General features: G+C 40.6%; 1 protein-coding gene across 1 annotated transcript; it reads left to right on the forward strand.

Moving 5' to 3' along the window:
* Window positions 1-34: 34 nt before the first annotated feature.
* On the forward strand, window positions 35-16,802 carry RRAGC (Ras related GTP binding C). Its single transcript, XM_082388797.1, has 7 exons — window positions 35-382; window positions 2,091-2,294; window positions 3,262-3,461; window positions 6,056-6,170; window positions 7,143-7,285; window positions 9,565-9,713; window positions 13,832-16,802. Exons 1-7 carry the CDS (start codon window positions 146-148, stop codon window positions 13,981-13,983), a joined length of 1,200 nt encoding a protein of 399 aa, XP_082244923.1. The 5' UTR covers window positions 35-145; the 3' UTR covers window positions 13,984-16,802.
* Window positions 16,803-18,316: the final 1,514 nt, after the last annotated feature.

Below are 18,316 nucleotides of genomic sequence, written 5' to 3' on the forward strand. Positions count from 1 at the left end.
GAGCCTATGAGAGATGGGCTCCGGGGGGCGGGCCGCATGGCGGTGGCGGCTGCCGGGGGCGGTGGCGGCGGCGGCCTGGGGAGGCGGCGGCCTGGCTCGGCCTGGCGTGGCCTGTCAGGGCGCGGGCGGCGGCGGCTCCAGCACCATGTCCCTGCAGTACGGGGCGGAGGAGACGCCCCTCGCCGGCAGTTACGGCCCGGCGGACTCGTTCCCAAAGGACTTCGGCTACGGCGTGGAGGAGGAAGAAGAGGAGGCGGCAGCCGCGGGCGGCGGGGTTGGGGCGGGGGCCGGCGGAGGCTGTGGCCCGGGGGGCGCTGACAGCTCCAAGCCTAGGATTCTGCTCATGGGGCTCAGGCGCAGCGGCAAGTCCTCCATCCAGAAGGTGAGTGGGGCCTCGCCGGCCCCTCCGCCCCTCCCCCTCCCTCCTCTCCCCGGGGGCGCGGGTGGCCGCCGGGGGGGAGGCCCCGAGGAGGGCGGCGGCCGGGCTGTCCCAGCGCGCTTTCTCTTCTCCTCCGGGGAGCAGAGCCTGGGCGCGGCCCTCGCCGGGACCCCGATCTTGGAGTCCACGCCCAGGTCAGTCGAGGCCGACTGGGTCCCCGCGCTCCCCGAGTGGCCGGAGCGAGGCAGGTGCCCGTGGCACCGCCTGGGACCTCGCCTCCTGGGACCCAGCCCCTGTGCCATTCACGAAACTGAGACTTGCTCCCCGGTTCTAACTTGGAGAACTTCCCACACTCCCTCCCCGGACCCGGTTGTGTTTGTGTCTCTCGCTTCAGGTGATCTGAGTTTTCAGGGCTTCCCAGGTGAGCCCCAGGGAGCAGCATCAGAAAGAGTAGTGACTAACTCTTTGGCCTTTGTAGTGCCTGCTCTTGTTACTAGTACGAAGGAGACTTCACTGTGACATTTGTGGGATTTGGGGGCTGTTCTTCCACCTATTTTAGTACTTGTGGCCCGGTGAGTGTAATTACTAGTGATTTTCCCCCGTTTGTGTGTGGCTACAAAAATCTTGAGACCTGGAGAATATTTGCAGACCTTTGTCAGTCCATGTGCTTTCACTTGGGGAATGTCGGGAACGGATGGAGGGTTCCTCACTTTTTAATGAGGGGGAAATAGAGGCAGGGTTGACCTCCTTCATCAGCCATCGCTCTTACACACAAAGTGAGCTGGCGATAAAATGCTAGATACCTGGCCTTTTGCCCTTTCCACTCTGTTGCAGAGGTCTCTCCAAAATAAATCTCTGCATGATATTCTGTAGACATGATGTTTTTAAAAAGTAGCCTTCTTCCACATGTAATGGATTACTGTGTTTTATTTATCTTACTTTTACCTTTACAGCAAAATCTGAGTACATTTATGGTAGGTTTTTAGCAAACTGATTTTAATTCTTTTCACTTGTTACTCACTAAGCCTTGGGAGTAACTATCCATTTTCCTCATCTAGAAAGTAACAGGCAAATTTTGTGTTAGAATTGTATAGATTGTGATAATTATGATTCTTAACAATTGTCTTTACCATTTCTTTGGGAGCTGTCTTTTCCCTGTCAACCCCCATTCTTTCCCCTCCCCACATATATTCCTCCTCCCTCAATATGTCACTTTCTGCTTGGTATAATTTGCCTTTGTTTCATTTTTTCCACAAGACTGCAAACCCATTGAGGGCAGGGTCCAGTCAGTTTCATTTCTGATTATTTCTCAGAGCCTGATGTGGGCATTCCGATAAGTTTTCAGTGAACAAAACTGCCTAAACTTTAGCTATAAGTTTTCATAATCTTAAAGCAGATTTTGGCAGAATTGATAGTTTTACAGAAAAAAAAATCAAACTGAAATGAGAGACATTGCTACTGCTAGGATTGAATACAGACAGAAAATAGCAGAAACGTTTCAGCTTTTCTGGTGATTTGGTTTCAATAATTTGGTGTCTTCTGTTAGAAGTTAAAGGATAGTGGGTTCCAGTGGATACACCATTCACTTTTCACCTCTTTTAAAATTTTTGCTGTAGGATCAAGTTCTTTAAATTATGTTAATTCAGGGTGGAGTTCTGTATTGTAAATAAAAAGTGGAGTAGTCATTAAATTGTTTTCTTTCTTTTGACAGGTGGTATTTCATAAAATGTCACCCAACGAGACCCTCTTTTTGGAAAGTACCAACAAGATTTACAAAGATGACATTTCAAATAGCTCCTTTGTGAATTTCCAAATATGGGATTTTCCTGGGCAAATGGACTTTTTCGACCCTACTTTTGACTACGAGATGATCTTCAGGGGAACAGGAGCTTTGATATATGTCATTGATGCACAGGTAGTTAGAAATGATACTGTTTACTTTTCTTCTCTGGTGACGGAAGATGTAGGAACAAAGGAAAGTTGTTTATTTGTCATGTGCTTCTTGCAGCTTATTTCTTGGCCAGTAGATTCCCTAACAGTGCAAGAGATGTACCTGCAGAGGTGCTTTGGGAACAGGCATGCCATTGTACAAGTACAGAATATCAGATGACTAGGAGATACGGTTTATATCCCTGAGTTCTAGTTAGTGAGCAGCGTTCCGTTTTTGTTAATAGTAGATATTGCTGTACTCTATTAACTATTACAGTAGTGATGTCACTCACTGAAAAGGTCTCATCAGTGCCCATAATATAAGGAGGAATGTGAGAACTGAGTCAGTAAATAGTAAAGTGAATAGTTTCTTTAGTTGACCAAGTAGGGTTTAGCCCAACTAGCACTTATTGAGGGCCTAGCATGTGGCGGGCACTCAGACTGATGGGACGTGTCTCCATCCTTAAGAATCTTACTTTTTCTAAGCTTAAGCGTTAGTTAGGAATGCTTTCTGAGTGACAGGCTCTGTAATGGATGCTTTCGTATACATGACCTAATTAATTTCTTCACAAAACTGGGAGGTAGGTACTGTAATTCCGATTTTATGGATGAGTAAACTGAGATCACAGAGTTTAAGCAACCTGCTTAAAGTCACACATCTAATGAATGGCAGAGCTGGGATTACTTTAAAAATTCTTTTGGGAAGAAGTGTCCATTTCCCGTTTCCTTTCCTTATATTATCAGTATTAAAAATTACAAGCATTAACTTGGTAGTTGAATTCTTTATCTTGAGCGATTGAAAATCTGTTTAGTGGTATAAGTTAATATATTTGGATGTTTGAATATTTATGAATAATTAGGATAATATATTTTCTGTGGTTGGGGAAAGAGGTAGTTTGAGGCTTTCTTAACGTAAGATTTCTTTTTAAAAAATATTTTGTTCTGACTTACAGGATGACTACATGGAGGCTTTAACAAGACTTCACATTACTGTTTCTAAAGCCTACAAAGTTAACCCAGACATGAATTTTGAGGTTTTTATTCACAAAGTTGATGGTCTGTCTGATGATCACAAAATAGAAACACAGAGGGACATTCATCAAAGGGCCAATGATGACCTTGCAGATGCTGGGCTAGAAAAACTCCACCTTAGGTAACAACCTGTGTGTTTGATATGAGAGCCCTGAAAAGTGTGTAAATGTATTCCCATCTCTGTCATTACAAACACGTAGCTCTCTGTTACCGGTATACCCTTCCCAAATCTGTAATGTTTTTGATCTCTTTGTTGTTGAATTCAAGCAGGTTTGGGAGCCTGATGTTATTGAGAAGTTACTTTCCCCCTTTTTTGCATTTTCCCAGAGGTGGAAGTCATGTGAAGTGTGTTTCTGTAGGTGTGTTTACAAATTCATCTCAGGAGACTGGAGTCAGGCTGTTTCCTCATGGCATAAATCTGCTTTGGGGCTCCCCTCTCTTGGTTTCATTATTATTATTATTATTATTATTATTATTATTATTTTCCTTCTTGCCTCAGTTCAAGGAATCTCTGTCGCATTTGTTGTAAAAGTCTGTAGCTTGAGCTTCCACAGTATTTCTTTCAGTAGGAAGAGCCTTTTAAAGAGGGTACACTTTAAAGTCTGGACTCTAATGTATCTTGTTTATGTTTTTTAAAACACTTTATGCTTTTATGAATCTCTAAAAATTGGGTTAAGTGAGTGTATCTTATCAAGTTTAAAGAACTCTCAAGTTTAAAGAACTGCCGATTCATAAGTAAATATTAAGAAATTATTAAAGAACACCTACTAGATAGGATTGATGATTTGTGTACTTGTGTTCTGAAAGTGTATAAGAAATACTTCCTACATCTTATTTATTTATTTTTTTATGGTTTAGGTAGAAATGACTAATAAAAAGTACCCAAGAAAATGTTCTTTTGATGATATAAACAGCTTAAAGGGGAAGCAGGCGAGAGACAAACCATAGCTATTTCCTTATCCCTGGTCTGTTATAATGACTTTTCTATAGGCTCAAGCCAACCCCCATTTTTCAACCCCTAATATTCTCTAGTGCCTCTGGCTCCAAGATCTTTCTGTTATTCTCCTAGGAAACCACATAGAAAAGTCTCATTGACCTCTAGCCTGGATTAAAATATGTGCAAGTAATTCAGGCTTTAAAAAAATTCAGCAGTATTTGTAGGAGAAAGTGAAAGTATCTTCCCATAAAATTCTTCAATCTTATTCTTCCACCATGAATGATGGATTTTAAGCCATGATTATCCTGTGTTCTCCAGTGCCCATGGGAACCCTTCTCATCCTCTTAACACCATGTCTGTGTCCCTTTCCAGGGCATCCCACCTCACTGGTACGCACCATCCCTTTTTCCAGTTCTCTGTGGGGCTCTAGGCCTTGTTAACAGCATTAAGCTTTATTAGTAACTAGCAGGCCTATGGATGAGGCTGTATTTGATTTCCAATTTCCAGAAACTTAGCTTACTATAAAATGCCCTGTGGCTTGGAGGTTCTTCCCTGTCCCCATCCGCCTCCAAGCCTCATAGTTCCTGCAGGACCTTCTCACACTGCTAAAATATTCCTTTGACCCTAGTGCCTGTGGGGGGATCATCTTGGTCTCACCTGTGCCGTTGTTCTAACATCTAGATTAGAGCCCCATCTAGGTTAGCTTCTTAGGTGAGCTCTTTGAAAGTATCTTTAAATTAGGTACAAAGTGTGATATAAACAGTTATGTGTCTCTGACTTTGTAATTTGTGTTTGTAATTATATAATGGATACAACTTTATAACGAAGAGTATATTTCCTGAGTGAAAAAGTAGGTATTTCCTGAGTGAAAAAGTAGGTATTTCCTGAGTGAAAAAGTAGGTACAGTAGGTAAAAGTAGACCACACTGTTATTGTTAAAGGTCTCTCTCTCAAATACGTGTTTTGTTAAATCTACAAAATTTACTTCACTGTCTGTCCTCTTAGGCCTCCAGATAGCTGTTCCATTCTCTCTAGAGCCCCTGCTCTCATCCTCCTTAATATGTTATTTATATAAATTCTAAGCTCCAGTTTTATTCATTCATTTATTCACCAGATGTTTATGAGCACTCTTCAGGGTAGTGGGCCTGCAGCTGTGAGCAAGGCTGACAGAGTCTCTGTCCTCATGGAGCTTATATTCTGATGAATGAGACAGCTCAGAAGCACTTATAAATAAATGTATAGTATAATTTTAAGTACTTACCAGTGCTGTGAAGAAAAACAAATTAGGGGAAAGGGGTTGAAAGTAATGGGTACAGGGGTACTATTTTAGGTAGGGGGGTCAGGAAGGAACTTTCTGAAGCGGTAACATTTTAGTAGAGACCTGTATTGTATTCTTATTTAATAAATGTCACCTATCTCCTATGAGCTTTCTCTTGGTTTTTCTCTTGGTTTTTGTCAGTTATGGGCTTAAGAAACCAAGGTTTTTGGATCAGATTGCAAAGACTTAGGTGAATATTCAGGTTTCTGCATCTGAAAATGCTTTCCTGAGTACTGCCTCAATTGCCCTCTGTGTAAATGCGATAAAGGGATGGAGAGCTACAAGCCAGGTGGGGAAACTGCATTTGTCATCTTGCATGATGGGGATGGTACACAAGATAAAGAGGCTTTATTTGAACTTACGGAAATCAAATGTTAAGAAACTTAAAATTTTATGTATCATGATAATTGTCACTGGACTTAAGATTTTTCAAATTAATCAAACTATGTTGTGTTTTTCAGCTTTTATTTGACTAGTATCTATGACCATTCAATATTTGAAGCCTTTAGTAAGGTGGTGCAGAAACTTATCCCACAACTACCGACCTTGGAAAATCTATTAAATATCTTTATATCAGTAAGTGAGCTATTTAATTCACTGTAGTTTCTGGTTCCGTTTTTGTTGAATATATTTGTGTTATCAAGTTCTCCAAAAAATGGCTGGAATTAGTCTGAATCAAGCTTAAGGACTAATGATAAAATTAAATGTAAAGTAAGTAATAAAAACGTTTAAAAAATGGCTTATTTTCTAAATTTTTTCCTTAATACTCACTTTTTTTGTTTTAAAATGCCCTGATGAAAAATTTTCTCATGCTTTCTGAATTAATATCTTCATGGTATCTGTTTCCTGAAGGAAGAGTAGAAAGTAGGGTAGACTGGGTTTTGGGAATTGGACTTAATCTCTGCCTTACTGGAGGTCACATTGAAAAATTGATCCTTTCCTTGCTAACTATAATCTGTGTCATATTTCACATTTCTTATTTTGAGGATTCAGCTTAATAAAAAAGGATATTCTTCCAATAAATTTAGCATTCAGCCACTATATTTCCCAAACATTTCTTTGAAGGACTCAATGTGTAGTGATCCCCAATTCTTTTGGCTTTTTGGGTTATGCTAGATGTTAACGTGAAACATTCTTTAATGGTTTGCTAATTGCCACATCAAGCCTTTCTGGTAGCAAGGTCACTTGAATCAGAGATTGATTATTGCCACAAAAAGGATTATTGAAAATGTAGCATGGCTTGATTTTTGGAGAATTTTTTGGGTGTGTGTGCGGCGTCTTAGGAAATAATTCATTTAAGTAAAGAGGATGAAGAAAAAACAAATTTGACTGGTGCGATTATGTCAGTAAATCAGAGCAGAGAAATAATTCCACTTTTATTCTTTGGATAAGAGAAGTGTCTCCTAAGCAAGTACTATTTGCTCTTTTGGTTTTAGGTTGTATAATTAAAAATGCTCTTGGATGTTAATCAGTGATTCAAGATCTTTGATAAGTTTACAAATTGTGATTCTTAAAAAAAAAATGAACACTCAATTTTGTTTTTTCAAGAATTCAGGTATTGAAAAAGCTTTTCTCTTCGATGTTGTCAGCAAAATCTACATTGCAACGGACAGTTCTCCTGTGGATATGCAGTCGTATGAACTTTGCTGTGACATGATTGATGTTGTAATTGATGTGTCTTGTATATATGGGTAAGTTGTACATATATATTTCTGCAAGATCTCAGATATGGGGAAGACTACCAGCTTGATTTGTCAGGGGGATTAATTTCTGAGGCGTCTAGCAAGTACTGTATGAAGTAGAATTGTTCTGACCGTAGTGCTTCAACTTGGAGCATGATTTCTGTGTGGGTGGGCTGCTGGGTCTTACTCCTTCGGAATAGGTGGATGAGAGCGGTGTGACTAGTGCCAGACTTACTATCACTGAAAGTTTCACCTGCTATTATTTGGGGGGTTTGTACTGTGTCTTCTCGCTACTGCGACTTAGCTAGATCAATAAATAAGATTAATTATTTAAAACACTCTGAATAACAAAGTATGTACTGGTTCCTAATTTAATCTCAGGTTTTGTGGAACTGAGGGATCCTTAATCTTTCAGAAAGCTCAGAAACAAGGAAATCAGAATTCTGGATGTCAGAAGAACTTATAAACATTTGACCTGTACATCTCAGTTTCCAAAATAAGACTCTAAAATATAAACTCTTGTTTTATGCAAATTTACCACACTCTATACAGAAATTTGTAAAAGCTGGCAAAGAAGTGATTTTGTAGAATAGCCCAGAGGACAAGTGAAAACTTTGGTGAACTTACTGGTGTTTCAAAAGCCAGTAACCTCTGCAGCCTCTAATAGCCCTGATTCATCTCATGTGTTAATGTCAGTCCTCACAATGCGATTTCTTGATGCTCTGACATTACCTTTGCTTTCTGATACCTGTGTCCTTTATCTGTTGTTCCTCTCTGCTCCACCTAGTCTAAATTCCTCTTTCATCTCTCTGTCCCTACCCTTTACCTTGCTCTCTCCGCCTGACTTGTCAGTGTCTTTGTCCAGCTGCCTCTGGGTAGGAGAATGCATTTGTGTTACCTCTTCTTTACCTGTCTATTCTTGTCTTGCATTCCTGTCTCCCTTTCAGTTTTGTGACTATATGCTCTCCTTTGTTTTTATTCTTTCCACAGTGAAAATGAGATTTTGTCCGTAGGTTATGCAGAAAAGTTTCATGTTCCTATTCCTAATTTTAAAAATGGATGAATAGAACATTCGCTTTTTCTTTAAAAGAAATCAAATTTTCATAAGCCAATTTTTATAACTAAAAAAATCAAATTTAGTCATAAAGTTTATTTTCAGTATAAGGTACACTGTAAACTACATTATATATGATAAAGTACATTATAAAAAAGAAGAGAAATAGCTATTACTTCGTTATTCTTAAAACAATGTATGGGTGCAATTCGGTATGCTTTACTGAAGTTCAGTTTGCTGCTTATTTGATTTTTTTTTTTTTTTTTTGCCTGCATTGGGTCTTCATTGCTGCGCGTGGGCTTTCTCTAGTTGCGGCGAGCAGGGCTACTCTTTGTTGCAGTGTGCGGGCTTCTCATTGTGGTGGCTTCTCTTGTTGCGGAGCACGGGCTCTAGGTACACGGGCTTCAGTAGTTGTGGCACGTGGGCTCAGTAGTTGTGGCTTGCGGGGTCTAGAGCACAGGCTCAGTAGTTGTGGTGCACAGGCTTAGTTGCTCTGTGGCATGTGGGATCTTTCTGGACCAGGAATCGAACCTTTGTCCCCTGCATTGGCAGGCGGATTCTTAACCACTGTGCCACCAGGAAGTCCTGCTTACTTGACTCTTGATTTACGTTTTTTGAACGGGACCGTATTTATTTATTTTAGTTTTTTTATTTACTCCTTTTTCGCTGATGGCAGTTTTCATATTTCAGGTCCTTCTTTATTTGTAGAGGGTGTCAGCACCAATTAGTGTGAGGGAAGATTGGAAACCTGCTGTGTTCCATGCATCCTAGGTGAACAAGGTGATGTGAGCGCATGGAATGAATACTGCAGCATGGGCTGGGCACCCATAGCTAAACGCAGCTTCTGTTCCAATAAGGGCGAGCCGGCATTCTCCTTTCTCAAAAGACATATACACACTCCCAAACGTAAACTAGCTAGCTAGTGGGAAGCAGCCGAATAGCACAGGGAGATCACCTCGGTGCTTTGTGACCACCTAGAGGGGTGGGATAGGGAGGATGGGAGGGTGGGAGGGAGGGAGATGCAAGAGGGAAGAGATATGGGAACATATGTATAATTGATTCAGTTTGTTATAAAGCAGAAACTAACACACCATTGTAAAGCAATTATACTCCAATAAAGATGTTAAAAAAAAAAAAAGATGTTCAGGAAACTGGGTGGAAAGCCTTATTGTGCAAATGTGACAAAATGCTGAGTTGGGAAACCTCTAATGAATGATACTTTGTTTTAAAACAGGTTAAAGGAAGATGGAAGTGGAAGTGCTTACGACAAAGAATCTATGGCCATCATCAAGCTGAATAACACAACGGTCTTGTATTTAAAGGAGGTGACTAAATTTTTGGCACTGGTCTGCATCCTTAGGGAAGAAAGTTTTGAACGAAAAGGTAATGCATTTTAAAAAGCTTTCTTTACGTTCTTTGTCATAATTTCTTAGGTTCTTGAAAGCAAGAAAAAACAATATTGCAGTGTTAGAGGATTTACCAGCTCAGACTACTTTTGTACCTTCCCGTCCACGTACAGTGCAGACTTTCTCCTGCCTTTTTTTGGTCTTTTATTTTAAATCAAGTTTTTTATTCCAGCCTCTCTGATTTTACATCCTTCCATTACCTGTCTAACTGCCTACGGTTTGGCTTCCACCTGAACCAGTCTGCTGAGGCTGTTTGAGAGGTTACCTGGTCTCCTTCTTGCTGCATTCAGTGGCCTTTTCTCATTCTGTGGCCTCTTCAGGCTTCTGAAGCATGTGACCCTGTCAGTCCCTCCTCTCTCAAGCTTTCTTCTCCCTGCTTCCCTAAAGCAGAACTCGCCGGGTTCTCCTCTGTGTTTGTTTCTCTGACCACCTGTCCTGTTTCTTCTGTTTTTCTTTTTCTGAGTGTTCTTCAGAGCCAGGTCTCCTGCTCACTTCTTCACTTAATTCTCCTGGTCAGCGCATCTCATCCGTGCCTTCAGTTAATCTTCTCTGTGTAGTTGATTGAAAAATTCACCTCTCCAACTCTGGCTTGGGTCTGTGTTTCCATCCTGTGTTTGGAGCTGTTAGTAAGACATCTTCACTTAAATATTTTATCTTGTCCATGGTGTCAAAAACTGATGAATATTTTCCCCTTTGTTTCATGACCCTCCCAGCTACTCTACTTCTGTTACTCGTTATGCCATTTTTCTGGTGTCCAAGCTTAGCTATGTGCAGTCAGGTAGTCGTATGGTGTAATTGCCCATGAGGCTCTTGCAGATCATCTCACAGAGGGCATTCTGTGTTTTCTTTTTTCCATTCTTTTCCTGTGTTTACATTCAATTTTCATCAAATCTTACCATTTGTTTCTTGGAACTGTTTCTCGGGTGTCCTTTCCATTTCCACTGTTGGTGACTCCAATCCGGGTCCTCATTCCTCCAGCCTGTGGTGCTGCATTCAACGTATATATTAAGAGCTCAGCATGTATCATCTTTTATTCTAAAGGCAGACTAGTTTTCAGAAAATTCCTTTTATCATGTTATTTAACTACTCAAGGATCTATAGTAACTCTCTGTTATTCACTGCAACAAGTCCCTGCTCTTCTGCCTGGGTTTTTGTGATATTAATTAATATTGAATGAATTAATATTATTTCACTGATGTTGATATTAATGAAATATTTTAGATATACAAAGTGTTTTGGGTACAAGAAAAATGTGAGTATTCACCTTTGAGCTTAAGAACTGAAACATGACAAATACATATTTGTCTTCTGTGTGTTTCTCAGTTGAAACCCCCCTCTTGCGCTCTGTTGTAGTGTTTTCTTTTTCCTGTGCATGATTTAGTCTTTCACTTCATATCTATCCTTAAACAATATAGGGTATTATGTATCTTTGTGTAAATAATGTCCAAATGTAAGTTGTCTTCTGCAACTTGCTTGTTTCTCTTCATTCAAGATTGTTTTTGAGATTCATCCATATCGATAGATGTAGCTCCAGTTCGTTCATTCAGTTGTCACTGCCACACAGTAGTCTATGGAGTGCATGTACCACAATTTATATTCTTCTTGCTGGACATGTAGATGATTTTTAAGATTACAAATAGTTTTGCAAGAAATGCTCGTGAACAAGTTTGCCTTTGCACATATGGAGAATTTCTCAAGAGTAATAAGTATTTAGGAGTGGAATTTATAGAGGACATATGTCTTCAGCTTTATTAGGCATTATTGAATTGCTCTCCAAAGTGGCTTTATATTCACCCCAGACAGTGCTTTGTGGGAATTCTTGTCACTTCAGGTCCTTGATAATGTTTGATATTGTTAGACTGTTTAGTTATTGTCAGTCTGGTAGGTGTGAAATGGTATCTCATTTGGCTCTGGTTTTTATTTCTTTACGGGTTAGAGCAAGCATCTTTTTCACTGCAGGTACCCTTTTATGTCTGTTCAGGTGCCTTCTCTGGTAATTTATCTTTCATATACTTTTATCTTTTTTGTACTGTGTGTTTTTTGTACTTCTTAGGAGTTCTTTATTTTTCTCCATTCTAATCTTTAAAAATTTTAAAAACTTTTGGTTATGGAAATTTTCAAATATACACAGAAGTAGACTAGCACAGCAATTCCATGTACCCATCTCCCTGCTTTCACAGTCATCAAGACATGGTCAGTCTTATTTGCTGTATATCCTCCTCACAACTAAATTATTATCTTTTGCTCTTTTGTTGTGGAAACTGTCAAACATAAAAAAGTAGAGAAAATAATGTGAGGAACCCCTTTTTATCTATCACCCAGATTCAACAGTTATCAAAATCATAGCCATTCTTATTTGCTTGCTATACCTTTTTCCCTACTGGGTTATTTTGAAGCAAATCTCTAACATCAAATCATTTTGTCTATACAGATTTCAGCAGGCATCTGTAAGAGGTAGTGTGCTTTCTAAAGCATAGCAGTATTACCATCAGTAGATGTGTTTAAAAAAAAAAAATTAACAGTGATTTCATAATATCATCAAATATCCAGCCAGTGTTCACATTTCCTTGATTGTCAGTTTAATTTTACCATTTGCATAGAAGTCAGTTTTAATGTAGTTGAACTTACTAAAACTTTTATTTTTTCCTGAATCTGAAGGACCTCCGTAATTTGACTCTAACCTGCTTATTCAGACTCCATTCCCAGTACTTCTCCCCAAAATTCTCTGCCCCTATCTCCAGCCAGACCAGTGTCTTTCCTGTTTTCCACCTGTGTGCTGTGTTTCCTCATTGCCAGCTCCCTGCTGTTGTCTTGAGATTCTGCTCTTCTTTCCTGCCTGATTAAATCCTGCCCGTATCCTCAGAGCTCTGCCTCACACCTGCAGCTTTCATTGCTGCTCTTGCCCTGCACTTGGCTCTCCCACCTTTGGACTTCTTTCACAGTAGTCATTTTAACATCAGATTGTTGTGATTTCTTTCTTGTGTGCTGTCTTTACATCCCAGTATCCTCGAGGATGTAAGTCCTCTCTTTCTGCTCTGCCCTTCTCAGCACTGGCTTCTATTCTCAAGTTCTCCTCGTGATCTGGAATGGCTCCTGGAGCTCCAGCAATCTTATCCATATTCTGGACATTAAGGAGGAATGGGGAGGAATAGGGAAGTCTTCCTTTTAAGGAGACTTCACAGAAGTCTCACACACTTGAATTTATCTCAGTGGCCAGAATTGGTCATGTGTCCATATGTACCTGTAGGGAGCCCTTTGTTTGACCAAAATCTTATCTGGAAGGCAGTTCATAAAGCAGATGAGGATGGAGCTGCCTTACCTCCCCTATAGGGGAAGCAGGCTTCCTGAGGCTCTGCCTGATGGGCCTCTCTGACACCTCCCAACCCCATGGCTCTACTGAGCAGTTTGCAAAACTGTTGTTCCAACTGTTTCCTTCAGCTTTTCTTTGGCTGCCTCAGAGACTTGTAAAAGGAAAAGCTTGATAAATCAAAAAGTATTTTACTTTCACTTTAGATTTCATTGTAAATTTTCTTAGCAAATTTGTCTTCCTGATTGCTTTTTTATTTTTTAATTTTTTAATTTTAAAAAAATTTTTATTTATTTATTTATGGCTCTGTTGGGTCTTCGTTTCTTGTGCGAGGGCTTTCTCTAGTTGTGGCAAGCGGGGGCCACTCTTCATCACGGTGCTCAGGCCTCTCACTATCGCGGCCTCTCTTGTTGCGGAGCACAGGCTCCAGACACACAGGCTCAGTAATTGTGGCTCACGGGCCCAGTTGCTCCGCGGCATGTGGGATCTTCCCAGACCAGGGCTCGAACCCGTGTCCCCTGCATTGGCAGGCAGATTCTCAACCACTGCGCCACCAGGGAAGCCCCTGATTGCTTTTTTATTTACCCTGTTCACTTCCAGGCCCCAGAGGTAACCAGTGTTAACACTTGGGCATACGCTTCATCATGTTTCCAGTGTGAAGAATTCCTCAATTGGATATATGTTTTTAAATACATATCAATTATTTTTTTTCCGTCACCAAATGTTTCCTAGTAGATAGTCTCACAGTTGACATTCAGGAGGCCTGATCTCCTTTTTCTCTCCTGCAGGTTTAATAGACTACAACTTCCATTGTTTCCGAAAAGCTATTCATGAGGTGTTTGAGGTGGGTGTGACTTCTCACAGGAGCTGTGGTCACCAGACCAGTGCCCCCAGCCTGAAAGCGTTGACACACAACGGCACGCCACGAAATGCAATCTAGCCTGAATGCCAGTGGTCGGGGTCTGTGCCAGCTTATTCTTCACTCCAGGGTCAGATGCCACGTGCTACAGGACATGGAAGTTGCCGCTTGTGGGAATCTGGTGCCTGTTGCACTAGAGACAAGGGGTAGAGTTTCTCATTTGGATGAAAACCCCTTCACCAGTGGTGTGCAACTGAAGCTACTATTTCTTTTTTTTAAAAAAATGGCAAAAAAGAATTCTATAGACCAGAGACCTCAAGTGTCTTTCTCCTCTTGGGGGTCCTACTTTAAGTAGTTGGGATATTTTGGACCTGGAGATAACATCACTTACCCATCCTTACCAGAGAATGTTACTGTCAATTACCAGTTGAAAATAATAGAAAGAACTGAGTTTTTATATGCTTCGCTTAGATTTTCATTTGAGTAGTCTCTGAAAATCCTGCCTTGCTTAAGTTCTAACACTGCCTCTCAGATTTCAATTTTGGACCTTGCACACCTCAGACCTTCTAAATGCATTTGCTTGCTAACTCAGAAGACACATGGTCTGACTGCAGCAAAGGACATTCCTGTATTTGTTTCTGAAGAAATGAGAAAATTTTATGCTGCATCAAGTCGAGAGCAAGGCTCAACAGTGGCCGCTGCATTAGTTCCCTCGGAAGTGTTGAAGAACAAACTTTAAAACAGAAGAAAATTTTTGCACCTGTGTTTTGGGTACCAGATACCTGGGTTCTTGCTCCCACGTTAGATAAATGATTCTGATCACTGTAACAAAGGGAATTAAAAAAAAATTTGTTTTCCCCGCAATCTCCTCCTCTTAGGAGGGAAACTCATTATGTCACTGAATTATGTAGCTCACTTTTCTTTAAACTTGATACCAGCCCCCACATTCCTTTTATTCTGAGCTATCGAGATCCTTTAAGAATTGCTGTTTTGTTGATCCTGAATGACCCTAAGGCGCTGGTGGACTGCCCACTGGGACTTGAAGAGAGCACATGGCACCACGACGTGTTGTTAAACATACTTCGTCTTCAGTATTCTGACGCCAAGTGTCAACTGTGGTACTTTCTTCACCTAGGATATTAATTCATAATTGTTTCTTTTTGTTGAAGGTTGATACCCTTTTCCATTGACTTAAACTTACACGTTATTTTTACTCCACATGCCCAGTAGTCATATATTCCAAAGCCACTGGACCACTTGAGTACATAAGTGCCACTGTTTAATGAAATATGTATATTCAGGTCTGTAAACCTAACCGTGTGACTTGGAGTGCTTCCTGCAGACGATTCTGACTGTTGAGTATTTACATGGACCATGGTGATATCCAAAAAAAAAATGCTTTTATATTTATAGATTATTTCATTGAACTATATAAAATGGGTATCAATAAATGTATTTACTCCAGAATAAGTTTTTTATTTGCCTAAGGTAATAGAAGGTTGGGGTGATGGAACATTGGCTTGTCCCGCTCTGTCATTATCCATTTCTTCTTCTTCTTTTGCTGCCTCATGTGGTTAAAATGCCTTATGTTTCAGGACTTCCAAGTTCTGTCCTGTTGCAGGAATTTCATGCCTTGTGTCCAGATATCATCTCCTGGCCCATTTCTGTTTAGGGTAGGAGGTCTAGGTAAAAATGGTGTTTCATACCAACAGATCTCACTCATGGTGGGGAGTATCCAGGGCCTGGCATAATTGATGTATGATATCCAAACCAGGAAGCGGTTCAGTGGATGAGATGAGTAGAATACAGTATACAAAATTTGTACCGATTCCAGCTCATTTTTCATTTCTTCTGGTTTCTGAGATACTCATTATTGACCATTAAGTGTAAGTTCTGCTTACATAGTTAGGCTGGGTCTCAACTGGTTGGAGTAAAGTATACATCAGTTTATAGAAAGGAGGGAGGTAGAGGTTGAAAGATCTTTAATTTCATGATTGGATTACTTTAGTTAATTTTAAAACAATTGGAAATCACAAAAATAGATTTAAAAAAAGCTTAAAATACTATCTAATCCTGTATCCTTTTTCAAATTATGGGAACTGAAGTCCAGAGGAGTAAAGAACATTGTCTAGGGTAATAGATGGGATGAACATGTTAACTTAAACTCCAAATCAGGGTACTGTTGAGAGCGGAAGGGATGCCATTGATAATTATGCCAGAGCAATGGGTGTAAACTACGCTGTTCTGGGTAAACCAGGGGGCAACCCAGTCATAGATGTAGTTAGTGGTGAAGTGGGGGCCGGTGCTGCAGACCTGGCAGCCCAGTGCTGCCTGCCTCATCTCCAGCCTCAGGCTCCCATTGGCTCAATGGAGATGATGCCTCAAGATGAGTGTACCGTGGCACATAGGTGCCCAAGAAATATTTTTTCCTACTACTATGGAAAATTATAAATTCAGGGAGTGATTAAGGAGAACAGGTGAAAACTGGTGGAATAGAAATAAAGTGAATGAAGAAAGGGGACAACTCGGAAAAGGAAATGGAAAAATCAGAAAACTATCAAGGAGGGTTTGCCTGAAATGTTTTGCATCTCGATGGGTGTTTATCTGCACCTGGCTACCTCAGAGAGCTGGGAGAGATGGTGAAATAAAACCTTTTAAATCCTTTGCAGCAGGGTGTTTGAGCTGTTTTACATACCACTACCTCTCCTGTTCACACACATACATACACACATTCACACATGCACATGTGTACACACACAGACACGTATGTAATGATGTCCCAATACAGAATGCTCAAGTTATTTGGAATTGTATTAATTTACCTCCTACGTTTAGCATTCTTTGTGTACACAGAGAAACAAGTGATTTTAAAGATAAAATTACGATTGTCACAAGCTTAATGTGTGTGATTCGTGGGCTTTGTTAAGATTCTCTATCTGTCCTGTTTTGTTTTGCAAATGCTGACAGCTCTTCCAGTTACATCCAGAAGAGGTTCATTAGTGGATATCATTATTGTTTTTCACCTAAGCTAGCAAAGTAACTTTAAACACTCCCCTTCTTTCCCCCAGAGACCCTGAAGGAACACAGTCTTCCAAGGGACTATAGGTGGCAGCTGAGCATAGCTGGAGCGTATTTCTGTTAATAGCATCTGCCTTGAACTGCTCCTACAGAGTTGGGAGTCTGGACGTGTAAAGAGCACGCAGGAGGGACGTGAAGGGACAGCAACTACTACAGATTATTTCAGGTGGTTTCTATGTGTATTACCTCACGTAATCTTCACAGTACCTGGTGAGGTAGGTCCTCTATTCTATCTGCAGATGGGGAAACAGGCCTGGAGAGGCCTAATAGTGAGTGGTGGAGCTAGAATTGGAATCCATGCAGTTTGATTCTAGAACCTGCATCCTTAAATCACCACTTGACCTTGCTTCCCTAGTAGGGAGGGAGGGTTTACTCATGGAGTGTTTTGCAGAAAATGAATTCTATAGTTAAATTTTGGAAACAGCATTCTGTAGTCTCTTCTTGGAGATTTACTATGTACAGTCAAATATTAAATTCTCTGAAAAGACCTGCAATAGAGAAATCTGTTTACCTTGGTTTATATCCCACGTTCCTAAGTTTGACTGTTTTAAGAAATGCCTATTCAAGCAGCATATAATAAATATACCGAAGGACACTTTCCAGGAATATTTTCAGTGGGATTGGAAATAGGATTTTTATTCCATTTCCCAAGTGTCTTAATACAACCATTAGTGGACTGGTGGTAAAATAAGAGGAAATCTTGTGCATTTTCACAATTGAGATGAGTAGCTCATGCTGTTCCTTCAGCCTGGAATCTGCTTCCCTTGGCTTATTCTGTTCATCCTACCAAGGTCAGCTTAAATGCCATATCTTCTACAAAAGTCCTCTAACCACTCCCCCTCCCCTGCACCTTGACATGGGTGGGTCTGTTCTCTGCTCCCTTTCTTGGTGACTTGCTTATCACCTGTCCTTATAGGTAGTGATGGGGAAAGCATATTTTCTAATCTGTAGCATTTCTCCAATATCCCGTATGTTGAAGAAAACCCATGCTCATTTAAATGTCCCTCATTGCAGCTTTCATGTGAAGGCAGTGATGCTTTTCTGGTGTGGGCAGTAGTTTGTCTAGCTTTTTACCCGGTCTGGCTGCAGTGTCCGTTTCCTTAGTGCTTGACCTCTAGGTGGCGGTGTTGTATTATTTAAACTCAAGCTTTCCGGCTCCTGCCCGTTGGCTCCGTTCTGAAAGTTTAAATTACCTGTATCACCCAAGTGTACACTTAACTTAGAGATCCAAAGGATTGCTTAGAGTATTTCTCCTGAAATCATATTCAGTGATGATTTGAGACATTGTATCGGAAGTGAAGCAGTTTGTGATTTTCACTTTTTCTATTCATTATCA

This window comes from Balaenoptera borealis (genome assembly GCF_965194805.1).
Source record: "Balaenoptera borealis genome assembly, chromosome: 1".
Taxonomy (NCBI): domain Eukaryota; kingdom Metazoa; phylum Chordata; class Mammalia; order Artiodactyla; family Balaenopteridae; genus Balaenoptera; species Balaenoptera borealis.

What these genes read in the sequence shown, in the direction of transcription:
- RRAGC (XM_082388797.1), top strand. Translation starts at nt 146, where the DNA reads ATGTCCCTGCAGTACGGGGCGGAGGAGACGCCCCTCGCCGGCAGTTAC. An exon ending in TATATGTCATTGATGCACAG is followed by an intron (nt 2,295 to 3,261) that starts GTAGTTAGAAAT and finishes TCTGACTTACAG; the next exon opens with GATGACTACATGGAGGCTTT. An exon ending in CTAGAAAAACTCCACCTTAG is followed by an intron (nt 3,462 to 6,055) that starts GTAACAACCTGT and finishes TGTGTTTTTCAG; the next exon opens with CTTTTATTTGACTAGTATCT.